General features: G+C 36.5%; 1 protein-coding gene across 3 annotated transcripts in view; it reads left to right on the top strand.

The window, feature by feature from the left end:
* Positions 1 to 26,593, top strand: part of LOC145672038 (neprilysin-4-like) — a 91,503-nt gene extending 64,910 nt beyond the window's left edge. For 2 of the 3 annotated variants that reach the window (XM_081741245.1, XM_081741246.1), the window contains exons 9-15: positions 550 to 772; positions 6,009 to 6,185; positions 9,092 to 9,254; positions 17,836 to 18,045; positions 21,592 to 21,698; positions 23,864 to 24,039; positions 26,163 to 26,592. In XM_081741245.1, coding sequence (XP_081597371.1) covers positions 550 to 772; positions 6,009 to 6,185; positions 9,092 to 9,254; positions 17,836 to 18,045; positions 21,592 to 21,698; positions 23,864 to 24,039; positions 26,163 to 26,262 — 1,156 coding nt within the window. In that variant the 3' untranslated portion in view covers positions 26,263 to 26,592. Of the gene's footprint in view, positions 1 to 549; positions 773 to 6,008; positions 6,186 to 9,091; positions 9,255 to 17,835; positions 18,046 to 21,591; positions 21,699 to 23,863; positions 24,040 to 26,162 lie in introns of all 3 variants that reach the window. The other variant, XM_081741244.1, reaches the window with a different exon arrangement.
* The last annotated feature ends 1,150 nt before the right edge of the window (positions 26,594 to 27,743 follow it).

The following is a 27,743-nucleotide window of genomic DNA, read 5'->3' as shown; positions in this document are numbered from 1 at the left end:
TCTCTACCACTAGGCCACCGCGGCCCTCTCCTAAAATAAAGTTCCACTATTTTCGTCAAGACTCTTTATTATAATGTTGAACTCTGATCAGGGCCGTGCCGTGGAAAATCAGCGCCCGGGGCGAGAGTGTACGATGGCGCTCCCATACATATATTCTAAACTATTTTTTGTATATTTTTTCCTTTTTTCTCCGAATTTTTCTCCCCCTTACTTCGCCCCCCCCTCCCACGGCAACGCCCTGACTCTGATAACCTTTTAAGCCTTGAAATTTCCTAGAAATGAAATAGTAAATATAATAGAAAGGGGGATTACCTACTAAGGCATAAAATATATTGATGTTGTTGCTATATGACCTATATCAGACCACGTTGAAAAGAAGTCAATGAATTCTTGAAATTTCAAAGGGCATCAAGGCATTAATAGCACTTTTTGTCGTGTGTTACAAAATTTTTGTGAGAAAATAATCTGAGTTACACCTCATCAGAGAAAACATGGGTAACCAATTAGTTTTTCCTTGTGGTAAAAACAGTATTATATTTCTTTGTTTAGAACTATTTCGAACTACTTACTTTGGAGGTTTGCCCGGCATCGTGTTAATAATCTGGACGACAGATTCCAGGAAGCGAAACAGAAGTTCTATTACACATTGTTTGGAAGAGAGCAGGCACCTCCTCGATGGAAGAACTGCGTTTCCCAAGTAAACAGCAACATGGGAATGGCTGTAGGGGCATTGTTCGTCAAAAAATATTTCGACGAAAACAGTAAGAATGATGTAAGTAATTCAATATTCCTTGAAGTATTTAGTGTTTAACATTGTTTAAATTTGTAGGCTTAAAAACCTGATGGTAAATGCAAGTGGATGATGATTAAATTATTGGTGTAATAAAAGATTATATATATATACAGGGTATTTTAAAACAACAACGACAACGTTTGGAAGGTGATTCCTGACACCAAAATAAGACTAAAGTATAGACCAACCTGAGTGCACAAATGCTTCCTTTCAGAGTTATAGGCTGCCGAAAACATGAAAAAAAAAAGAAAAAAAAAAAAACTTTATAGTTTCATAGCTTTGAAACTATTTGACCTACCGTAGTCGGGTCAAGACTTTATGTAGGAATTAGTATATGCCCTATCCAAATACCCAAGTTTCAGAACTCTGCGATACTTCCGCAACAATTTTTATAGATGTAGTTGGTGAGTACTTCATATTATATGCCTGTAGTCAAATTCCCTCTATAAAAGTTGTTACGTGAGTAGCTTAGGATTCGGAAACATGTATTTTTGGATAGCACACATACTAGTTCCTAAGTGAAGTCTTGATCCGACTACAGTAGGTCCCATAATTTTGGAGCTATGAACCTTTAAAGTTCTTTTTTTTTTTTTTCACGTTTTCGGCAGCCTATAACTCCGAAAGGAAGCATTTGTGCACCTAGATTGGTCTATACTTTTTGTCTTATCTTGGTGCAGGAATCATCTCCCAACGTTGTCAGTATTTTTTTGAAACACCCTGTATATCCTTACTATTAAACCTTTTGAAATGAATTTTTGAACATAGTTTGTACTTAAAATTATGTAGACACATGAGAAGATGATTCAAATTAACAAAACAATGGTTACTTACCAATATATCCTCCCGTGGGAAAACTAAATCTTCTCCAGACGGATCGGAACAAGCTAGTTCCTTCTTCAGTCATAAGGTGACAAGAATAAAAATGAATGAGAAAATTATGGTATGGAAAACGGAATACATATCACCAAATAAATATAATGTGAGAGATGGATACTAAAAACAACGAGCAGAACATAGTAGACGAAGGAAAGAACGAACTGAATTGAGAGAAGAGCGGCGTCTATGCTACGTCAATATTGCCAGATCCAAAATATATATTAAAAGTAGGTGGTCAGACTTTATCAATATCGACAGAATCCAGATTTAAAGCCGGTTTATGTTTCTGAATAAAGAATGATTCTTTTATCTCTCTTTTTTTTTTCTTTTTCTTCTCTTTTTTGTATGTTTCCTGAATCTATCACATTGACATGTTTTATATTGTGTGCATGTTCTTTTAGGTGAAGTGTCAATCCTGACATATCCTCTTCTTGTAACTTTTATGATTGTCTAAAGTGTTCTTTAATTCGGGTGTTAATATTACGTTTGGTTTGACTCTATATATGAAGTGTCACGTTCAGACTAATCCCGGTAAATACCTGACCCATTTAGTGGATCAACAAAATAACTTTTAAAACCGGTGAGATGTTTTTCTAAACTTTTTTTGGCGCGTACTGGAAGCAGACATGCTGTGCTTTGCAAGAATACGTTGCATTTTCTCGATAATAATAAAAGCATAACATATCTGCTTCCAGTATGCCCCCAAAAACTATAGAAAAGCATCTCACCGACTTTAAAAGTTATTTTGTTGATCCACTAAATAAGTCAGGTATTTACCGGGCTCAATGGGAATGTGACACTTCATATATAGGTCAAATCGAACGTAATATTAACACCCGAATAAAATAACGTATTAGACAATAAAAAACGTCACAAGAAGAGATATGTCGGGATTATCACTTCACGTAAAAGAACGTACACACAATATAAAACAGGTTAATGTGATAGGTTCAGAAAAAAAAAAAAAAAAAGGTGATTAAAGAATCATCCTTTATTCATAAATATAAATCGGCTCTAAATCTGGATTCTGACAACATTGATAAAATCTGGCTACCTACTTTTGATGTATATTTTGGATCTGGCAATACTGACGTTCCATAGACACCGTGCTTATTTCAACTTAGTTCGGTTTTTCTTTCGTTCACTGTGCTCTGGTCGTTGTTTCTAGTACCCATCTCTTACGTTATATTTATTTGGTGGTATGTATTCCTTTTTCTACACCTTCTTTCTCTCGTCCATTTCTATTCTTACCTTACCACTAAAGACGGATAACTTGTTGTTCCGATACGTTTGAAGAATATTTAGTTTTAGTTTAGTGAGAGGATATGTTGGTAAGTAACCAATTTTTTGTTAATACTTAGTACTTACTTCGAAGTGGAACTTTATTATAGAACTTTTATTACAGCGCGTATCCTAAAGAACGAGGAAATTCGAAGGGTATCTTAGGTGCTCTAGAAGTTAAGGAGATGAAATTCGGTATATAAACTGCTTACTGAAAAATAGTCCGACACACGTCCCAGCGCTTTTGAAAATATCGCTTCTAAGGGGGGTAATTTTTGTATTTATTTTAATATTCCATGATTATGCACCGAGGCCAAGGGATGCTGTTATAATAAGATGGATGATAATGAAGAAAGTAACGAAAGTGAGAACACACGGGAAAACATCAAGAAAATACATTCACACAGTGTTTGTCCACCACAAAGCTTGGCTGGAGCTAGGATCGAACCAGGGACCTCATGCGTCATAGGTGAGCACTCTACCACTGAACTACTGTGGCTCTTTTTATAATATTGTGTATATGTTTGTACACCACACAAATTCATACCGTTGAACCGTTTGAACTGAATTTTGGAACTTAGTATCTATCTTTACCCAACATTGTTAGGGTCGTCAAGTCTAGGAGGCTTAGATGGGCGGGTCATGTAGCTAGAATGGAAGAAAGTAGAGACGCTTTCAAAGTCTTGACTGGAAGACCAAACGGAAAACGACCATTAGGAAGACCTAGGCGCAGATGGGAGGACAATATTAAGATGGATCTCGCAGAGATTGGAATACAGAGTAGAAACTGGATGCAGTTAGCTAAGGATAGAAGTCAGTGGAGAGCTTTTGTGAACGCGGCACTGAACCTCCGGGTTCCATAGGCCATAGAGTTAGTTAGTTAGTTAGTATCTATCTCAAACCAAGCTTTATCATATCATGTAACTAAAATGCGTTTCTTAAGGCGTAGAGGATTTTTTTTTTTAAACAAAAATAGAGTACCAGTATATGTGAACTATTGTGTGAGAGAGTTACGTCTTATATTTTACCTAAGGAATACCAGGTACGTCATCAGCTACTATATTATATTGCAAACTTGTGAATGTTACATGTCCATGACTCTCTTCCTAGTGCTCTTTTACTTTTCTTTTCTCCTTTCCTTTTTCCACCTTCAGTGGCACTTCCGATGCTGTTTACATCCAAATTCAGCCCTTTATGTCCAAAATGAAACGTATTCTCCCCGTGCCAAGAACGGGTATTCTGTTAATATGAAAATGTTATTCATTGTTTCGTATGACCCTCGACACATCTGTGATTGCCTTACTCACTGTTGGAACTTATACACACCTGGTTCACGGAGAAAAATGGACATATATATATAAACTGCAAATAGTATGTAAACTATACTGTTTCCACTTACAGTCTCCATAATATTTGCTGCGTTTAATTAGATAAGTTTCTTGACAATTAAATATGTGTCCATTTTTCTCCGTGAACAAGGTGTGTATAAGTTTCAACAGTGAGTAAGGCAATCACAGATGTGTCGAGGGTCATACGAAACAACGAATAACATTTTCCAAGAATTGAAATGAAATCTTTAAGTTTTACGTCCTACGGTTATGCCAACTAGGTTAATACCGGTGATGATGCGAAATGAAGGAGAGGATGGAATGAAGAAAGTAGGAGGAAACGGGAAAACCCCGAGAAAACCCACGGTGTTTGTCCACCACAAATTTCACTTGGCGCGAGCTGGGATCGAACCAAGGACTCCATGGACCAGAGGTAAACGCTCTACCACTGATACCGCGGCTTCGGAAGAATGGAATAGCTATATGTAATATAGAAAATTGTTCATCGTACAGTAATATCACAGGAACAAAAGCTACTATAACAGTCATCAAAATATTTACTTACTAGAGAAATCTGAAAAAAAAAGTATTTACTTATCATTTTAGTGGGAATCTTGATTCTTCATTGTCTAAACCATTCTAAATTATGGAAAAATTTTCAATTTAGTTTAAGAGATCAAGTGAAAAATTAATTTTCAATAACTGGTCAGCCAGGCCGGATGAAGAGGTCCAATAGGCCGAAGCTGGGAATTGTCCATAGCAGCTGCAAACTGTAGGTTGGAGTTTTTTTTCCCTGTGAGTTAGAGATTCTTATTCTTAACAAATATGTGTCAAATATCTATATTACAATAATTTAGGTAGTTATGAAAAATATATAAGTACTGTATAACATTTATTACAAAAAAAATTCATGTAATTTTCATGATCATAATAAATAATAAATAATTCAAAAAGTAAATAAATTAATTCATAATTCTCCTATAAATAATTTTCTTCCAAATTTCATTATTTATTAAATGGTTTTTCACTTCCATTTAATAAATGGCTTTTTAAATGTTTTTTTATGGTTTTTATGGCTTTTTATGGCTTTTAATGGTTTTTTATGGCTTTTTATGGCTCTTTATGGTATTTTATGTTTTTTATAGCTTTTTAAATGGTTTTTCACTTCCATTTAATAAATGGCTATTTATTAAATGGTTTTTCATTTCCAAACTCAAATATTTTCAGAGAGCACGGTAGCTCACTGGTAGAGCGCTTACTTCTAGCCCTGGTTCGATTCCCGGCGAAGTAAGTTTGTGATGAAGAACATCGTGTCCGTGGGTTCTCTCTGAGTACTTCAATTTCCTCCTACATTCTTATTCCACTACTAATTCTTTCATCATCATTCACTTCCCTTAATCAACGTCTCCCTTAGCCTAAAGGAGATGTTAAACTCAAAGATTTAATTTTATTTCATTTTCAAACGTTTTCATTAACAGTTATGAACTGAACACAGTAAACAATGTTTACTTTTAGTGCTTCAGTTAGTGCAAGAATAATGAACTACATAAAACTTCGAAATAAAGAAATAATTAAACACTGACGTATAAACTTAATTTCCTTTTCTTACATTTTAAGTTATTAACAAAGGCATGAACAAAATAAAACTTTTTTTTTACATGTGTTCTTAAATCTAAAATTAACAATTTCCTGATCCTTGATATCATTTTATTTTTATTTGTAACTTCCAGACTTTGCAAATGACGAGGGTGATCCAACAGTCGTTTCGAGAGATCTTAAAGGAGACGGATTGGATTGATGATGAAACAAAGAATTTAGCAACGGAGAAGGTAGATGCTATGACTCTAAGGATTGGCTATCCAGATTTCATTCTTATTAATGAGCTCTTGGATGAACGGTACAGTGATGTGAGTTTCTAACACTAATGTGTTAAATATATGTAACTTAAGATGAACAATCTTATATCTCTCCAAGCTAAACACTGCTCTAAACTTCTTTTTAGTTATTTTCGATCAAAAGATCCAGTATATTTCAATCAAAAATGTTCTTGTAGGCGTTATATCTGGAGAACTACATACGGTATAATGTAGACAAACCCAAACTATCACTTGACTCAATATGATGTGGTTATTCCGTAGAAAATACGAAAACTCGATTTGGGGTCCGTTCAAAAATTTTGTGGTCCTGGATCCAAAAACTAATTATTGGCCAAGATTTTGAAGCATTTTTTTTGGGGGGGGGGGGATAATTCCTAAAATTCTTGGCTAAGATCACAATCTTTTGATCTTTTTTTTTTTTTTTTTATCATTCCTAAATTCTTGTTTCTACATAAAATTGCAAATTGAAAATTAAGCAGACATTCTACTTCCGATGCTTAATTTAAGAGTACCCATTCTCAGAACACGGAATACGAATGTATTCTATATTTCGAAACCTAGATCTGCAATAGTCAAAAAGTCGCTTATGTACAAGGTTTTACTGATTTCAATAGACTTCCACCTGCCATATATAATCCTCTGAAAGAAGTTTTCGATCTGCATTGTTCAAAATTCACTTGTAAATACCGTTACGTAAATATTTATTATTTTTTATCATGATACTCTGTTGTCTTTGCATTGCTGTTTACATATATCTTGTTGAATTTTTTTCTGTTGTTAGATGTCTCAGCTTAAAATGACCAACATGCTGTGCTTGGAACTATACATATAAATAAATAAATTAATTAATGACCGATAGAATTGGGCTAATTCCTTCCGATCTTACTAAATTCTTTGTCATGTTTCACTGTTACCTTTCAACTGTGAAATTGATTTGTAGCTGTAATTCATCATTCTCAAAGGTATTCTGCCATTATTGGCAGACCACTTGCTGCAACTCAGAAGCTTCCATGATCCACGGTTTTCAGCTAACCTCTTCGTTTTCAAGTACGATTTTTCTGTTTTGATATCGCCCATTAATTGTAGTCTCTTTCGTCTCTTTCGTCTCTTCCCTCTCTTTCCTTCTACCATACCCTCTAGCACGTCCCTCATGATATTTCTTTCTTATCCAATGTCCAAACCAGTTTCTCTTCCTCTTGTTAATAATAGCCAAAATCATTGTTACCCCCACCATTTCTAACACCCTCTCATTCGTTTTCCACTGGAACCAGGTAATTCTCTCCATTCTTGTCCACACCAACATTTTGAAAGCTTTCAGTCGTTCTTCATTATTTTTATGTAATAACCCATACAGTGCAATACTCCACACGAAGCATTTTATGAGTCTTTTTCTCAACTTTTCTCCCACAAAATAGTATTTTCTTCCTCCTAAAGGCTTCTTTCTTCATTCCTATCTTTGCTTATATTTCACGTTCACATTTCATATCATCATCATTAATAATACTACCCAGGTATCGAAAACTAGTCACTTGTTCTATTTTCTCCCCTTCTATATTTAACACCAACCGCTTCGTTCCAATCACCATGGCTTTTGTCTTTTTAACATTTTATTTTCATCCCATATTCTCCACAGCCCTTCTTCAAGTCTTCGAACATCTTATTGATTTTCTCTTCAGATTCTGCAACAATACTTTGTTAATGAATGAACTAATAAACAAATTTTCTCTTTAAATAAACTTTTATGTTTTACTTACAAATTCAATCTCCGACAATAAATCCACTTGACGCGAGACAATTTGATTGAATAGCAGAGTGCATTTATGAAAGTGAATCTACACAAAGACAAAGGAAAAATAGTTCACTTTTTTTTAAATTTTGAACCAAAGATACTCGAAGTTTCTTGCGGAATAGAGAAGGTATCTACAATCTCGAATTTGTACTAGATATTCGGAGGGAGAAAAAAAAAAAAAGAGCATTTAGAGCATTTTAAGCACACAATTTTTGTATACATCAGTAGATGTTATTTTGTTCTCTTGAAGGCGTTGAAATTGTGAATTTGAATATTAATTGAACTGTATATTTAGTTGCCATTCATTATCAGTGATAACAACGTGAACAATCATGCTATTAAACATGTTTAAAGGTTTTAAAATAATAATAAATTTAATGGTATTAAGTATACAGACATGCTAACACTATATTGCGAGCAGTGATAATAATTAGAAATGTAAGTAAAAGACTAATATTCACCGTAAGAAATAAATAACTCCTCTAGGAAGTACTTCCGAAGAACATGGTCTTCATCTTCAGCCTAGGGACACTTCGTAAAGATTAAAACATAGGAAAGAAAATATGGATGGGTAAAAATGGTTAAAAAATAATTTAAAAATATGCGAAGTTAAAATCCTGTTGTGACTGGAAATAGACAAATGTTAATGGTATTTCACTTGTCACTGTTTTTTCTTTTTTCATTACCTTCCAGACGGCGGAAATGAGTAGTAACAACACTGCTCTAAATCGCATTTATCTAAATTGAATGTTGGTTTCTCCTTATGAATGTAATAAGCCTCTTTAATTTTTCGTTCGGTTGTTGTTTTTGCTTTCTCTATCAAACATGAATTATTAGCAATGTTGTGGTTATTGTCTTTGAGATATGGTGCCAATCCGGATAACTGTTGTAAGCTACGAGATTTCGATGTACGGATGATATTTCTTTCAAAGCACTGTTATAATTGAGAAAACAAATCAATAATAAATAAATAAAGCTTTTGGAAACGTTTAGACATGTTAAAGAAGTTCTTTCATTTCGCAGATCTTTTCAGTATGTTTAGATAAAACAATCCAAACTCTTTTCTTGGTTGTGGAATTCACTCCAGTATTTTTTATTTTCTATTTAACTGACAGTGAAAAAATAATCAATATATTTTGTACTGAAGGTTGCCATTGATCCAGATAAATATTTTGAGAATACGTTGAACATCCTTCGCCATGTGACCAGAGCAGAGCAAGATCATCTCGGAAAGCCAGTGAACAAGACTGTATGGAATGCTGCACCTGCTGTAGTTAATGCGTATTACAGTAGAAATAAAAATCAAATAAGTAAGTTTACAGATTTTTTAAAGCCAATATTTAGTTCCAAGATAAGTAGATAGAAATCAGGGGCGGATCCAGGAAGGACTTCTGGGGGGGGGGGGTTGTAATACTACTACTTAGAGCTACTTTTAAGAGCTGCAATCTCTAGAATAGGTTATATTTATATATAAGATAAGAAAGTTTCCTCTTCTGGGGGGAGGGGCGATTGCCCCCGCTGGATCCACCCCTGATAGAAATAGTTTAAGTTTAATATGTTTATTAATTATGGAGTTGTGTTTTATTATTATTATTATTATTTAACTGCACGAAACATGTGTACGTATTTCTTTTTAAAGATTTCATGCCTCTTTATATTCTTTACTGTGTTATGCTTTCATAAAGTATTACATTTGTAGCTTATAGATATTAAAGATAATGTTATAAAGTATTTAAATCATTGAAGGATTTATCTATAAGCATCTAATGACATTGTAGACAGTGACAAACTATTTCAACGAACCAAAAAGTGATCTTCGTCAGTGTCGAGTGTGAAAACAATTAACTTAAGGCATTGAATACCATTGTGGGGGTGCCTTCAACTCATACATGATAGAAAACTATATAGAGGCAGAATATGGCTCCTTGAATACTATGTACAGGTGAAAACGCTGGTTATGTCAATCATTAAAAAAATCAATATATTACTATTCCCTATATATAACGTTGAAAAACATGAGTGGTAAAATTATATTTCGTATACGATGAAATTCTCTACTTCAAAGTTCATTTTGTACAGATCGTGCAGCATAGATTTTCTGTTTTCAATCTATACCGACGAAGATCACATTTGTTTAATGAAACAGTTTGTCACCTTCACAGTATTATAGGATGCTTATAGATGACTTCCGTAATAGCATTTTATTAGTAATTTTGAAATTCCAGCAACCTCACTTTTAAATATGAACAAAATTGTTACTTCAATCACGGTTCGAATAATCTATTCTAATTAATTATTAATCTTTGATTAACGAGTGTTTGTTTTACTAATTATTTTAGAAAACAAAACTTTTTTTAGTTGTTATTTTAATAAAGAATCATTCTTTTAAAAAGGAGTAAACTTTTGAATAATTATTTTAATGTCGAATAATTGTTCAAATAATTACTTTAGCAAGGATCAAGTTTCTGAATAATTATTTGAATAAGCAATAAGTATTATAGAAGGAAATAGTTTTGTGAATAATTATTTGAATGGTGGATAGTTTTTTGAACAATTATTTTAAAAAGAAATAGTTTTTGAATAATCATTTGAATGGAAAATATTTTCTCGAATATTTGTTTGAAACAAATTGTTATTTAATTAAAATAAATATTTTTTATAGTGAATTCATTTTTGTATTAAAAATATGTTTAGATGAAACCTAAGGCAAAATCCAAGTAGGGAAATACTTTTCCACGAGAATAACCTGAAACAAGGAGATGCGTTGTCGCCATCGTTACTTAATTTTGTTCTGAAATACTCTATAAAGAAAATGAAAGCTAACAACTAAGCCCTAGAGCTGAATGGTACTTACCAGGTGATAGCTTATGCTAATGTCGATCTGATAGAGGATGTTATGAGGACACTAGAAAGAAATGCAGGATTTTAGTAAACGCCTGGAAGGACATGGGTTCGCAAGTAAACTAAGTAGGTGGAAATTCGCAGTGAGCATACTCTTGCAAATTAAAGATATGTTAAAGTATCAAGTAATACTTTCGACCAAGTAAATATTTTCAAATTTCTAAGATCAGCACTACCAAACCAAAATCATATCCACGAAGAAATTGAATGTCTACTGAAAGCAAGGAATTCGTATTATTATTTGGTCCAAATTCTTTTGTCGAATTATGTCGGACAATTTGAAGTTTAAAATTTATAAGACTATGCATATTGTGCTGTATGGTTAAAAACATGGTATCTTCCTTTGAGGGAAGAACGCAGACTAAACGTATTTGAAAATAAAATCCTGAGGCGAATATTCAAACCCAAGCGGGAATGGGAAATTGCGAAAATTTCATACCGAAGAACTATATTATAATAATTTGTATAGGTAGAGACAATGATAGTCCGGGATTCTAGCCCTTCACCGATTTATTTTATAAAAATACAAAGTAATCTTTGTGTCCACAAAGTTTGATGAAATCTTCCTTATGACCAGAGGTGAAGGAAATAACGTTTCATACGGGAATTCTTTCACTCATGGCAGCCACCGGGCTGTCTTGTAGTGACTTCAGGTTATGGTCCTTAGGTAACCTCCTCGGCTCATGACAGCCTTGCAAGATATGGTTTGTGTTGAAGAATCCCCTTTGCTTCAAGGTAGCCTCCAGGGATTTTAGGAAAGGTAGAGCCCCTTTGCCCAATGCGACCTCCAGAGCTAATTAAGGGTTAGCAATCAGTGGTCAACTGATACCTCCGTCTTCTTTGGTTCCTCTTTTATAGGCCCTCTTCAGGTGGCTCGTTCTCTTTCGGTTCCCGTCGTATTGATCTTCGTGTCTTCCTTATGACTAGAAGGTTTTATACGGAAACCCTTCGCTAATGGCAGCCACCGGGCTGTCTTGTAGTGACTTCAGGTTATGGTCCTTACGTAACCTCCTCGGCTCATGACAGCCTTGCAAGATATGGTTTGTGTTGAAGAATCCCCTTTGCTTCAAGGGAGCTTCCAGGGATTTTAGGAAAGGTAGAGCCCCTTTGCCCAATGCGACCTCCAGAGCTAATTAAGGGTTAGCAATCAGTGGTCAACTGATACCTCTTTCTTCTTTGGTTCCTCTTTTATAGGCCCTCTTCAGGTGGCTCGTTCTCTTTCGGTTCCCGTCGTATTGATCTTCGTGTCTTCCTTATGACTAGAAGGTTTTATACGGAAACCCTTCGCTAATGGCAGCCACCGGGCTGTCTTGTAGTGACTTCAGGTTATGGTCCTTACGTAACCTCCTCGGCTCATGACAGCCTTGCAAGATATGGTTTGTGTTGAAGAATCCCCTTTGCTTCAAGGGAGCTTCCAGGGATTTTAGGAAAGGTAGAGCCCCTTTGCCCAATGCGACCTCCAGAGCTAATTAAGGGTTAGCAATCAGTGGTCAACTGATACCTCCGTCTTCTTTGGTTCCTCTTTTATAGGCCCTCTTCAGGTGGCTCGTTCTCTTTCGGTTCCCGTCGTATTGATCTTCGTGTCTTCCTTATGACTAGAAGGTTTTATACGGAAACCCTTCGCTAATGGCAGCCACCGGGCTGTCTTGTAGTGACTTCAGTGTATGGTCCTTAGGTAACCTCCTCGGCTTATGACAGCCTTGCAAGATATGGTTTGTGTTGAAGAATCCCCTTTGCTTCAAGGTAGCCTCCAGGGATTTTAGGAAAGGTAGAGCCCCTTTGCCCAATGCGACCTCCAGAGCTAATTAAGGGTTAGCAATCAGTGGTCAACTGATACCTCCGTCTTCTTTGGTTCCTCTTTTATAGGCCCTCTTCAGGTGGCTCGTTCTCTTTCGGTTCCCGTCGTATTGATCTTCGTGTCTTCCTTATGACTAGAAGGTTTTATACGGAAACCCTTCGCTAATGGCAGCCACCGGGCTGTCTTGTAGTGACTTCAGGTTATGGTCCTTACGTAACCTCCTCGGCTCATGACAGCCTTGCAAGATATGGTTTGTGTTGAAGAATCCCCTTTGCTTCAAGGGAGCTTCCAGGGATTTTAGGAAAGGTAGAGCCCCTTTGCCCAATGCGACCTCCAGAGCTAATTAAGGGTTAGCAATCAGTGGTCAACTGATACCTCCGTCTTCTTTGGTTCCTCTTTTATAGGCCCTCTTCAGGTGGCTCGTTCTCTTTCGGTTCCCGTCGTATTGATCTTCGTGTCTTCCTTATGACTAGAAGGTTTTATACGGAAACCCTTCGCTAATGGCAGCCACCGGGCTGTCTTGTAGTGACTTCAGTGTATGGTCCTTAGGTAACCTCCTCGGCTCATGACAGCCTTGCAAGATATGGTTTGTGTTGAAGAATCCCCTTTGCTTCAAGGGAGCTTCCAGGGATTTTAGGAAAGGTAGAGCCCCTTTGCCCAATGCGACCTCCAGAGCTAATTAAGGCTTAGCAATCAGTGGTCAACTGATACCTCTTTCTTCTTTGGTTCCTCTTTTATAGGCCGTCTTCAGGTGGCTCGTTCTCTTTCGGTTCCCGTCGTATTGATCTTCGTGTCTTCCTTATGACTAGAAGGTTTTATACGGAAACCCTTCGCTAATGGCAGCCACCGGGCTGTCTTGTAGTGACTTCAGGTTATGGTCCTTACGTAACCTCCTCGGCTCATGACAGCCTTGCAAGATATGGTTTGTGTTGAAGAATCCCCTTTGCTTCAAGGGAGCTTCCAGGGATTTTAGGAAAGGTAGAGCCCCTTTGCCCAATGCGACCTCCAGAGCTAATTAAGGCTTAGCAATCAGTGGTCAACTGATACCTCCGTCTTCTTTGGTTCCTCTTTTAAAGGCCCTCTTCAGGTGGCTCGTTCTCTTTCGGTTCCCGTCGTATTGATCTTCGTGTCTTCCTTATGACTAGAAGGTTTTATACGGAAACCCTTCGCTAATGGCAGCCACCGGGCTGTCTTGTAGTGACTTCAGTGTATGGTCCTTACGTAACCTCCTCGGCTCATGACAGCCTTGCAAGATATGGTTTGTGTTGAAGAATCCCCTTTGCTTCAAGGGAGCTTCCAGGGATTTTAGGAAAGGTAGAGCCCCTTTGCCCAATGCGACCTCCAGAGCTAATTAAGGCTTAGCAATCAGTGGTCAACTGATACCTCTTTCTTCTTTGGTTCCTCTTTTATAGGCCGTCTTCAGGTGGCTCGTTCCCTTTCGGTTCCCGTCGTGTTGATCTTCGTGTCTTCCTTATGAACAGAAGGTTTTATACGGAAACCCCTTAGCTCATGGCAGCCACTGGGTTGTCTTGAAGCGACTTCAGTGTATGGTCCTTAGGTAACCTCCTCGGCTCATGGCAGCCTCGCAAGGTATGATTTGTGTTGAGGAATCCCCTATACTTCAAGGTAGCCTCCACCGATTTTAGGAAAGGTAAAGCCCCTTTGCCCAATGCGACCTCCAGAGCTAATTAAGGCTTAGCAATCAGTGGTCAACTGATGCATCCGTCTTCTTTGGTTCCTCTTTTATAGGCCCTCTTCAGGTGGCTCGTTCTCTTTCGGTTCCCGTCGTATTGATCTTCGTGTCTTCCTTATGACTAGAAGGTTTTATACGGAAACCCTTCGCTAATGGCAGCCACCGGGCTGTCTTGTAGTGACTTCAGTGTATGGTCCTTAGGTAACCTCCTCGGCTCATGACAGCCTTGCAAGATATGGTTTGTGTTGAAGAATCCCCTTTGCTTCAAGGGAGCTTCCAGGGATTTTAGGAAAGGTAGAGCCCCTTTGCCCAATGCGACCTCCAGAGCTAATTAAGGGTTAGCAATCAGTGGTCAACTGATACCTCTTTCTTCTTTGGTTCCTCTTTTATAGGCCGTCTTCAGGTGGCTCGTTCTCTTTCGGTTCCCGTCGTATTGATCTTCGTGTCTTCCTTATGACTAGAAGGTTTTATACGGAAACCCTTCGCTAATGGCAGCCACCGGGCTGTCTTGTAGTGACTTCAGTGTATGGTCCTTAGGTAACCTCCTCGGCTCATGACAGCCTTGCAAGATATGGTTTGTGTTGAAGAATCCCCTTTGCTTCAAGGGAGCTTCCAGGGATTTTAGGAAAGGTAGAGCCCCTTTGCCCAATGCGACCTCCAGAGCTAATTAAGGCTTAGCAATCAGTGGTCAACTGATACCTCTTTCTTCTTTGGTTCCTCTTTTATAGGCCGTCTTCAGGTGGCTCGTTCTCTTTCGGTTCCCGTCGTATTGATCTTCGTGTCTTCCTTATGACTAGAAGGTTTTATACGGAAACCCTTCGCTAATGGCAGCCACCGGGCTGTCTTGAAGCGACTTCAGTGTATGGTCCTTAGGTAACCTCCTCGGCTCATGACAATCTTGCAAGATATGGTTTGTGTTGAAGAATCCCCTTTGCTTCAAGGGAGCTTCCAGGGATTTTAGGAAAGGTAGAGCCCCTTTGCCCAATGCGACCTCCAGAGCTAATTAAGGGTTAGCAATCAGTGGTCAACTGATACCTCTTTCTTCTTTGGTTCCTCTTTTATAGGCGGTCTTCAGGTGGCTCGTTCTCTTTCGGTTCCCTTCGTGTTGCTCTTCGTGTCTTCTTTATGAACAGAAGGTTTTATACGAAAACCCTTCGCTAATGGCAGCCACTGGGCTGTCTTGTAGTGACTTCAGGTTATGGTCCTTAGGTAACCTCCTCGGCTCATGACAGCCTTGCAAGATATGGTTTGTGTTGAAGAATCCCCTTTGCTTCAAGGGAGCTTCCAGGGATTTTAGGAAAGGTAGAGCCCCTTTGCCCAATGCGACCTCCAGAGCTAATTAAGGGTTAGCAATCAGTGGTCAACTGATACCTCTTTCTTCTTTGGTTCCTCTTTTATAGGCCGTCTTCAGGTGGCTCGTTCTCTTTCGGTTCCCGTCGTATTGATCTTCGTGTCTTCCTTATGACTAGAAGGTTTTATACGGAAACCCTTCGCTAATGGCAGCCACCGGGCTGTCTTGAAGCGACTTCAGTGTATGGTCCTTAGGTAACCTCCTCGGCTCATGACAATCTTGCAAGATATGGTTTGTGTTGAAGAATCCCCTTTGCTTCAAGGGAGCTTCCAGGGATTTTAGGAAAGGTAGAGCCCCTTTGCCCAATGCGACCTCCAGAGCTAATTAAGGGTTAGCAATCAGTGGTCAACTGATACCTCTTTCTTCTTTGGTTCCTCTTTTATAGGCGGTCTTCAGGTGGCTCGTTCTCTTTCGGTTCCCTTCGTGTTGCTCTTCGTGTCTTCTTTATGAACAGAAGGTTTTATACGAAAACCCTTCGCTAATGGCAGCCACTGGGCTGTCTTGTAGTGACTTCAGGTTATGGTCCTTAGGTAACCTCCTCGGCTCATGACAGCCTTGCAAGATATGGTTTGTGTTGAAGAATCCCCTTTGCTTCAAGGGAGCTTCCAGGGATTTTAGGAAAGGTAGAGCCCCTTTGCCCAATGCGACCTCCAGAGCTAATTAAGGGTTAGCAATCAGTGGTCAACTGATACCTCTTTCTTCTTTGGTTCCTCTTTTATAGGCGGTCTTCAGGTGGCTCGTTCTCTTTCGGTTCCCTTCGTGTTGCTCTTCGTGTCTTCTTTATGAACAGAAGGTTTTATACGAAAACCCTTCGCTAATGGCAGCCACTGGGCTGTCTTGTAGTGACTTCAGGTTATGGTCCTTAGGTAACCTCCTCGGCTCATGACAGCCTTGCGAGGTATGGTTTGTGTTGAGGAATCCCCTTTGCTTCAAGGCAGCTTCCAGGGATTTTAGGAAAGGTAGAGCCCCTTTGCCCAATGCGACCTCCAGAGCTAATTAAGGCTTAGCAATCAGTGGTCAACTAATACCTCCGTCTTCTTTGGTTCCTCTTTTATAGGCCGTCTTCAGGTGGCTCGTTCTCTTTCGGATCCCGTCGTGTTGATCTTCGTGTCTTCCTTATGAACAGAAGGTTTTATACGGAAACCCCTTAGCTCATGGCAGCCACTGGGTTGTCTTGTAGTGACTTCAGGTTATGGTCCTTAGGTAACCTCCTCGGCTCATGACAGCCTTGCGAGGTATGGTTTGTGTTGAGGAATCCCCTTTGCTTCAAGGCAGCTTCCAGGGATTTTAGGAAAGGTAGAGCCCCTTTGCCCAATGCGACCTCCAGAGCTAATTAAGGCTTAGCAATCAGTGGTCAACTAATACCTCCGTCTTCTTTGGTTCCTCTTTTATAGGCCGTCTTCAGGTGGATCGTTTTCTTTCGGTTCTCGTCGTGTTGATCTTCGTGTCTTTCTGGTTTTTGTATTGTCTGCTTGTTTATAAACAATAGGACGTATCGCTTGTGAACATGTGCTTACGCTGTGATGTGGAGATCCTTACACTCCCAAATCGAGAAAAGAAAAGTAATCTACAAGATTATTTTTGAAACACACAGTTGTAGTGAACTGAGATTAAGTTTCACAAAAACACTGATATACTTGAAAAACACATGATACTGTAAACACTGTTAAGGTTTGAAGACACTTTAAAACAGAATAAATCATTTAAAAAACTTGTTTGAACAATAAAAAATTGTCATAAATTGATACAATAGTCCAGGGATAAATTTATACTATTTACCTAACATTGTTAGGATCATTAAATCTAGGAGGCTCAGGTAGGCATGTCATGTAGCGAGAATAGAAGAAAATAGAGACTTTCAAAATTTTAACTGGAAACCCAATCGAGAAAGAACTATTAGAAAGACCTAGGCACATATGAAAGGAGAATATTAATACGAATCTCGCAGAAATAGAAGTACAAAATAGAAACTAGATCCAGATGACTTTGAATAGAAGTCAATGGAATGCTTTTGTAAGTGCATCGTTTAATTTCTGATTTTCATAGCACGCAAAGTTAGTTAGCTTTCTTAATATAATAATAATAATAATAATAATAATAATAATAATAATAATAATAATAATAATACAATTTTGATTTTGCTTCCAGTGTTTCCTGCTGGAATTCTGCAGCCACCGTTTTATCACCGGTATTTTCCGAGGAGTTTGAACTTTGGAGGTATTGGAGTGGTGATTGGCCATGAGATAACACACGGCTTCGATGACAGAGGGCGTCTGTTTGATAAACACGGGAACCTTCATCGGTGGTGGCATGAAGATGCTATTCAGAACTTTCACGAAAGAGCCCAGTGTCTTATAGGTAAGAAAGACCTTCATTGTAGCTACATGTCTTACATAGTTATGACCTTTTGGTAATATTTATTATAACTTTCATAACGTAGACAAGCAATTGTATTGGAAGGTAAACTTGTATGGCGTTTAGTAATTAAATGTATGGAGTAATGTAAAATTGGATAGGGTAGGCAACTATCGCTTAGCAATATACAGTTTGTGTGCTTTCATGTTATTCAATCTTCTTTCTTACCTCAACCATACGCATGGTCTTCCTCTTCCTGGTTTTCCTTCTGCTTTTCCCTCTATCAACATGGTGATCCAATCGGAGTGCCAAATAAAATGGCCAAGCATGCTGTTCCTTATTTTTTTCCTATTATCTTCATGATCTCTCGTCCTTCATTAGCTACCTTTAGTGCGTCTTCCTTCCTTTTCCTTGCTGTCCATGATACGCGCAGCATTCTGCGCCAACACCATATTTCAAATGCTTCCAGTTTGGATATTTCAGCTTTTCTCAATGTCTATGTCTCTGATCCGTAAAGCACCATGCTCCATACCAGAGTCTTAATTAATCGTTTTCGAATGTCCAAGGATACATTTCTTAATGTTAGGAGTCCAATTTTCCTATTGAATGCTTGTTTAGACTGCTCTATTCTGGAACTTACGTCTTTTTCACTTCTTCCGTCCGAGGACACTAGAGTTCCTAAGTAGGGGAACGTTTTTAACATCTTCGATTTTCTCTCCCTCTAGCCATACGTTTGCCCCTTCCTGTCCTGCTCTTGTGCACTTTATTACTTTGGTTTTCTTCTTATTTATCTTGCATGTTTTTTCCAGCTTGTCATTGAAGTTTGGGTTCGAATTTTGAAAGCTTCATGTTAGTCAATATGTATTTGAATTTACGATTTACGTTCATTCTTTTTCCTTTAATTACTTGAAGCTCATGTTTGAAATTTTCTAACTTTAGTCCACTTTCGATTTCACTAAGAAGCGCAGAAAATACAGTCATTGATTATTAAACTACTGTATTTCATGTCAAAATTTTCACACATCTATTTGTGATCTACGTAATTTCTACATATAAAAATGAGCATAGAGGTGAAAATGTAAAAAAAAAGTATATAATAATAATGAAAAATATATAATAATAATAATAATAATGAAAAACAGTACTTTGGGTTCATGTTAGGATTTGCTGAAATTAGAATATGTAATAAACCACTTCATAAATAGGTATTCTCAGCGATACACTAAATCGGGAAAGTGCGAAGTCAATGGTTACATATTAACAGCAGTCAACGTTTACATGAAATACGCAAAGTTGAATTTTCCTTACTGGAGACCGAAATTCATGTTCATACCTTTCTACGCTCAAGAGTACGAAGGCTCATTTATAATACGGAACTTATGTGTAGTGTAGTGGCTAGAGCGTGCATCTGTGGTGTATGTGATCTCGGGTTCGATTCCCGATGAAAGAACCTAACACTCGGTGATTCGGATTCTACCTTAATGTGTAGGTCCACGTCTTATATAACCTCGGTGCTGAAAAAGAGACGCTAAACTTTTTAAAATAAGTAGATTTAGCTGCCATCTGTTGATTTCAGAGATTCAAGAGAAATTATTTAAATATGGCCAATCTTTTTAGATTTGAGGGCTATTTTTCACTTTTCAGATACCTTGGTGGTCTACTAATCTGTTCACTAGTCCGATAGAAGAGATCATAATACAATAACAACGAACGATGTATACAAGTGATACAGATATATGTCAAACTCTCACGTCTTGCTGCTCCACTAGTAGATCGCGATTTACATGTTGGCCTCCCGTGGTATATACAAGTCATTTCATAAATGAATGCACAGTATGGCAGCACTGCGGAGTGGATGATAAAATCGAGGTAAACATTTCGTCAGTTGAAGTTGAGGTATTGAAGCAGCACGACGTATGTTTGTGCACTCTCTAATGAACACTGTGGCTGTGAGAAGTGTTGGAAATGGAGGCGGCAGGTGTCTCGTTGAAGATCGCAGGTCGTACGTAAAGACTGAAACTTAACGTGGCCAAAATCCCACAGAAACTAATAGTGCCTTGCGTGAAGTTTGTGGTGGGACAATACTAAACCGTATCACAGTCTCCCGTTGGGCTACTTATTTCCGTAGTACACGTGTGAACATGAAGCATGATGCAAGCTTTCTGCAGCGTTACCCGAACCATTCGACAGCTTCACAAAGATAGCTGCCTTGATGGAATACAGAAGCCACCTGGACTTCGGGATTCTGTCATTACCAAGCAGAAATATTATATTGAAGACTTGTGAAGAGATCTTTTCCAAACAATAAAATAAAAATTAGTATGCACTATTTATGAAATGTCCCTCATAGTAAGGAAGATTTGGAAATTGGTTTATATTATTTCATACCCATATATTTTTTTTCCTACCACTTCTTATTTGTATTCTGTTACATGTCTCCTTCTAGTCCTGTTAACACTAGCAGCTTAAACTGCGAAAATATTTGAGTGTTAAAGAATTGTAATTTCTGAACGTTGGCTCCCGTACGCTTATATCGGGAGACGAAAATACCCACAAAGGGTAGAACAATTATTGAAGGTAGGTTTAGTGCAGGGCCGGCTCTACCATATATGCAACACATTTACATGAGACGGCAAGTTTACGAAGAGTGGTAAAATCTGTCATAACTATATTATTTAAAATAAATATTTCTTGTTCGAAGCGTACTTCATGACGATGGTAGTTAAATTTACTAAGCTGACCTTCTATTTGAATACTACATTCATAAATCATGTTTTTAGGTCGCATTACTTCAGGGTCACATGGACATTGCTAAAGAAAATGGTCAAACAAATCCCAGCATGAATTGATTGATGGTTGTCAAATACAAGAACTCAATTCTCGAATAGTAGCAAACACCTGTTCCATTTAGTTAGTTATCACAGTTTTGATATGAAAACTAGTTTTGTCTTTGTCACAAACAGGTTCCTTATCATTGAAGGTAAAAACAAGTTTTTCTTTTAAAAAAATAACAGATATAGAAGAAAAATCAAGAAATAAAGATAAAATAGCTAGTTGCACTGGAATTGCAAACTGATGTATTGAGATTGAAGCTGGATATTGAATTCTATAAAAAGGGTTACCATCTTTCCTCTGCAGGTGTGTTTGCTTTATCTTTCACTAACATAATAAATTATTATTTAAAGAAAAAGCAGACACAACGAGATTGTATTTGTAGTGTTTAAGCCTTTCTGAGTGCAAGTGCGCTTTCCCTTCTCTTCGTTGTTCATGATGAAGTAGCATGCTTAAAATCATGGTTTTCAAAAATTTGTTCTTTCTGAACAAGAAGAAGTTGCAAATGATGCCAGGGCGGCAAATTGCCTAGGGCCGGCCACGGTTTAGTGTATCGTTAACTATCTAAATTTCTACATTTTCCCATAACAATGGCCCAAAGTATGGAAACAAATCTTTATTAAAATATGTAAGTCCTTTCGTTTCTATCTTATTCACTGAATGTAGTAGTATTTCGTTATAGACTAGTTGTTATAGTTGATATTTTTCATTTCCTAGATCAGTATTCACACTACCTGGTGAAAGAAGTATCCATGAGGATAGATGGGGTTAATACGCAGGGTGAAAATATTGCAGACAACGGAGGGATCAAACAAGCTTATAGGGTAAGTGACATTCAAAATCGAAATTCTTATTAAAGCATAAAATGATCTTCATACGATTAAGACGAAAAAAAAAAGGAAAAGAACAAAACACCAGTTCCAAGATGTAGGTATTTTTAAAATTTCGTTTTTATCCTCTTCACTTTATGTATACAGTTTCACAAGTAACTCCAAAATATATTAATTTTTTGGGAGAAGGAGCAAGAAGGCTATGCTACACCTGTGTATGTAATTCAAACATTTATTTTTTGTCAAATATTAAAAATAGAATTAAAAAGCAAAGACAAAAATTTCTTTGAATTGTACCTATCTAATACATTCACTATAGATTCACTTAATATTTAATTTCAGTTGCGGGTACTTTACATATTATTTAGTAGATATTTCCACACATACCCTGCTGGATATTTGCACACACTCACCGATGTTATATATCAATATTCCGTTAATAACCCTATATTATGATGCAAGTCTTTTTTTTTTTTTTTTTTTGGAAAGAATCTACGAGGTTAGTTTTTTTTTTTTTTTTTTTTTTTTTTTTTTTGACGATTTTCTCAAGAAGAACACAGGCAAATTTGTTCATATTTCATAAATGAATATTTCTTAACTAATAATAATATGGGATTACTCATTTATTCTGAAAAATTCTACGAGGTGTAGTCTATTTGTAGGCATGAGACTTTTCGGACGATTTTCTCAAAAACGACTTCGGCGATTTTGTTCATATTTCATGCATAAATATTTCATTAATAATTATAAAATATAGTATAAATCTCATTAATAATTATAAAATATAGTATAAATCATTTCTTTATGAAAAATCCATAAAATAGTTTACTTTGGGGAGGGGAGGGGGTGTTCTTCGGCGAAGTTTTCTGGAAACACCTTATAATTTTGTTCGTACTTCACAAGGAAATGTTTCATTGATCACTGCGTCATAACATGATTTAGTTTAAGGGATTGGAGCAAGAAACTTTAGTGTGGTGGCTCATATCTTTTATATTATATATACGCATATATTTATTTTATCGTATTTTTATTGGTTAATTGGAGTTTAACGTCATATTTCATCATTTAGGATATATGAGACGGATTTTGTAATAATGTGCAAAAAATAGATTTAAACTGTAAAGATTAATGATCTTATTTTCTTGTTGTTTCTGTGTGATTTTATTTATTTATTTTCGTTTTGGTTTGTTGTGATAAAAGAAAGCCACAAGCTCTTAAGATAAACTGAAGATTTTGTTTTTTTCACGCTTACTCATTTTTAACCGTAAAAGCACTGTAAAACCGTAAATGTATTGATTAAAAGTTTTATTTTCCTGTTTCTTTTTTCTTATTTCTCAAATACCGCACGATTTTTTTTAATCCGCAAAATCACTCATTAATACATCATACTATATCCCGCCACTCTTCTTTCTTTTTTGAAAATAATATGGTACTAGTTCTTAGTGGTTTTCAACTTTTTATACTGAAATATTTACCCTTTTTCCTTTTTTTAAAAAAAGAAAAAATACCCTCCTCATCTCATTTAAGATTATTAGGCAAACGTTTCAGTAGTTTTTGATATTTTACCTAGAAGGAAAGAAAAAGTGAAAGATTACCGTTATCTTAATAAGATATCCATCTCAAAATTCTCTTAGAAATATGAAATTTCATATTTGAATTTCTCATTTAAATTGATTAGACACATGTTTGTTTTTTTTTTTTTTAATTTTTTTTTAAAAATATTTAACCTGAAAGGTAAGAAAATGGAGTGCGAAGAAAATGGGAAGGGACTTCAATTATTATAATAAAATGACCCTATCTCATGTAGCCAAGATTGAAGAAACTAGAAACACTTTCAAAGTTTTAACTGGAAGACCAATCAGAAAACGACCATTAGGAAGCCCTAGGCGCAGATGGGAGGACAATGTTAAGATTGATCTCGCAGAAATAGGAATACAAAATAGAAACTGTATCCAGTTGGCTAAGGATAGAAGCCAATGGAGAGCTTTGTGAATGCAGCATTGAACCTCTGGGTTCCATAGGTCATAGAGTTAGTTTAGTACTGTATTCAAAAATAATTAACCATAAATTCTTTCATTGTTTTATGGAATTTTATACTTATATTTTGCTATAACCTCACTCCATATGTTATAAGTTATTGAGGTTCTTTTCACTTGCAGGCGTATCAAAAGTGGCTGGAAGAAAATGATGCTTCTGAAGAAACTCTCCCAGGATTGAACGCCACAAATAAACAACTGTTCTTTTTAAACTTTGCCCAAGTGTGGTGTGGCTCCATGCGCCCCGAGGCTACCAGAAATAAATTGAAAACTGCAGTTCACTCTCCGGGAAAATTCAGGTAAAATAATAAGGCAAAGTAAGTTCTTATGGTTTGGAAATGAACCGTAGTTTGTCAATATATGAAACGAAACTCACTTGTTAATGGTTTGACAGATAAAGATACTATCAGATAAAGATCAATTCATTTCACATTTGTACGAGACTTAATAAGCATTTTCGAATAAGTGTTTCTATTAGTTTTGAGTGTATGATTTTGATACACCTTATTCAGAACGGATAACGAAAGAAGTCTGATGTACCTGTCGATCAAGAATCTCTACCAATGAAAACAATCTGGCTACCGATTAAGCATTTATTCGAGAAAATCTAAGAATAAACGTTGAAGATGTAGAAACAACAGTAAAAAGACATTTTAAGTTCTGCAAAGTGAGTGCTAAGTTGTTGTTGTTGTTGTTTTTTTTTTTTCCTTTTTTTGGAGCCTGAATATAAAGAAAGGATATTGGTGGCAGTTACACCCTTTCTGCAGTGATATGGAAAGAATGAGGACGAGTTTGTAGACCCTAATTTGTGATAAAACATGGGAGCATTATTTCACTTTAGAGGAGTTTTTAAGAGGGGAAAAATTAATTTGAGTGAGAAGTTTGGTGAAGAATGAATCAATATGCCGACAAAAAATTTACATTCTTCTTTGATTAAGAAGCTTCCAGTTCAGCGCTGGAATAAGTTGTAGTAGAAGCGGACTACTAACAAAATGTCGTTTAAGTCATATCATTCAGGGGCGGCGATTAGGGAGACAAGAGGAGACAGTTGCCCCTGCTCCACTTTTTTTCGAGTCACCCCTTAATGTATATAGTTTCATTTGGAAGTGTAAAATTTTCCAAATGAAACTATTATTGGTTCAAAGAAAAAAAAAATGGTGCCGTATAATATTTGCCGTTGCATGAGTACGTAATTGGTTATTTGTCTTCCCATGGAGTTAAGAAAGCTACAGGAATTTCGCTTTAATTCCAATTCAAAGCAATTAATATCGTAATTACTTATTTCTTTAAATGTTGTGGCAAATGCTTGTAGTATTTATTATCTTTCGTTCTGTAAGAGTAATAACATACATTTAATGACGTGTGTGGAGTAAAAAATAGAAGTTGTTCATTAATTCCCAGTTTCAATATAACTTCTACAAAACAAGCCTTATTGTTCATTACTATGATTAATATTATCCTTTCTATTTATTTGTTTTGCAAATTTGTTTTTAAATAATATAATCACACATTTTTCCAGACAGAATTTTAAGATGTTTATGAGCAAGGAATCAAATCTCTTCTTACACTTTCGTTGTTTCAGAGTGCAAATGGCTAGTACCTACTGGCGTTGCTCTTGTCAGTTTTACTTAATAAAATATGAAATATGATGTACGGTAGAAATAACGTAAGTAAAAGGCTAATAGTGACCGCAAGAAACAAACCACGTCACTAGGAAATACTTTTGAAGAACATCGTCTTCATCTTTAGCCTAGGCACACTTCGAAAAGGATTTAAATCATAGGAAAGAAATTATGGATAGGTAAAAATGCTTAAAAAGAATTTTAAAAATATGCGAAGCAAAAATCTTCTTGTCACTAGAAATATGGTTTAAATATTTTTCGAAGTGTGCCTAGGCTAAAGATGAAGACGATGTTCTTCGAAAGTACTTCCTAGTGATGTGGTTTGTTTCTTGCGGTCACTATTAGCCTTTTACTTACGTTATTTCTAATTATTATCACTGCTCGCAATACAGTGATAACGATATACGGTATTTTAACTGAAAAAGATAGTATCCTATTAGTTATACAACCTTTCGTCAAACAAAATATTAGAAACAACTAGGAAAACTAACATTGATATACAAATATTCAGATCATGTCTTGCCCCCCCCCCTCCTACCACACACACAATGTCCAATCGCCATTACTGATTTCATTGTATTGAGTAAATAGCAGGTAGCAGAAACTTTCCTACTCACATTTCAACATCCCACTTAATTTGATGTCCTATCTTACATTCTTTTAAATCTTGTTTTGTTTTAGTAGTGTTTGGTATGTTACGCCTATTGATAATCTCTTTATTTGTTTCTTTATCTTTTTGCTTTTTCTTCTTTTTAAAATTGAGGAATGATTTACTCATTACGTATTACTGTCTTTTCCAGAGTAATTGGAACTTTATCTAATTTCGCTGAATTTGCAGAGGTATACAATTGTCCATTGGGTTCCCCTATGAATCCCAAAAGAAAATGTGCTGTTTGGTGAGATTGATAAGAACAAAGACTGAACAAATCAGCTAACATAATTTCACAGGGAATCAGCATTACAATATGAAGTGCAACGAAGGAGGAGAAAAGGAGTTCTCTTTGTGTGTGTAATTTGTATGGTTATATTAACGTTGTGAAAGATAAGAGTACAACATGTGAGAGTATTTATATGTATATTGTATATATTATTAAGTTTTATACAGATATATAGTTAAAATAAATAATTAAAAGTTTTACGATTACTTTCATGTGTAAACACTTGAAATGTATTCCATATAATTGGTCTCGAATAAGGGGCCGCATTTCTTACAAACAATCTGAGGCATAACGATATATGTATTCAAGGTTCCTACTGATCTGGAGAAATCTATTTCCCTGACTTCTCCCTGATTTTCCCACGCAATTCCTTGAATTTCATGATAGGTATTCGATGACGTTGACTTATAAATAAGGAATAAAGCTGAATATTTATATATGAGAACATTTATTCTATAGAGACAAACAGTAATTAATTGCTCATACGTACGTTCCACTTATCTTCCACAAAATTCTGAGTAACGTCTCATATTGTGATCATTAATATCTACCCACAAATGTCAGACAATCAATTACTCTGAAGATACGATATTTCTTATGCTTTCATTTAGCTGATAATGGTTGGCTAAGCTAAAATTGGCATAGAATTGATGTTACAAAAATATATTCCCTGATGAAAAATGTATTCAGGGATATTTATAAAATTTCCCTGATTTCTAGTCTTTTTCCCTGAGCTTCCCTGATTTGCACCATTTTCCCTAAGTTTTCCCTGACTTCCTTGACCAGTAGAAATCCTGGAATTAGTACAGGCAAAATGGGCTTCAGTCACCAAAGTGGCGAAATTGAATTAACATCGAATTTTTGTTTCTATTGGGTACACCTATGTTTCTAAGCATAAAGAGCTTCAGCAGTTTCATTGGTCTAACATTTTATAAACAGACGTCAACTTTGACTATTCTAGGTTGGCTGCGGTGGCTCAGTAGTAGAGAGTTTACCTCTGATGCATAGGTCCTTGGTTCGATCCCAGCTCGGACCAAGTGAACTTTGTGATGGACAAATACCGTGTGCGTGGGTTTCTTCGGGGTTCTCCAGTTTCCTCCCCCTTTCTTTATTCCACAATTTAATTCATTTCTCATCACCGTCTCCTTTAGCCTAGCACCGTGGGACGTAAAACTTAATGATTTAATTTCATTTTTCGGTTATTCTAGGAAGCATGGGTTTGAGCCAGTGACTGAAGCCCTTTCTGCATGGAGAATTATATTTGTTTTATATGCTAGTGGCAATAGCTATTGATTTCGTCCCATTCGATTAGTAGACCTGCAACGTCTGGAACCTGTCAAATAACGTCTTAACACAGTTTTGTGTTAAAAGAAAAGAGCAATAAATTAATAACTGAAAAAAATACATGTGTACAGGGCTTCGTCTATAATTATGTGCAAGAAG

Source organism: Thermobia domestica, chromosome 15 (genome assembly GCF_964235325.1).
Source record: "Thermobia domestica chromosome 15, izTheDome1.hap1.1, whole genome shotgun sequence".
Classification (NCBI taxonomy): domain Eukaryota; kingdom Metazoa; phylum Arthropoda; class Insecta; order Zygentoma; family Lepismatidae; genus Thermobia; species Thermobia domestica.
This window is presented reverse-complemented; position numbering and strand designations above follow the sequence as displayed.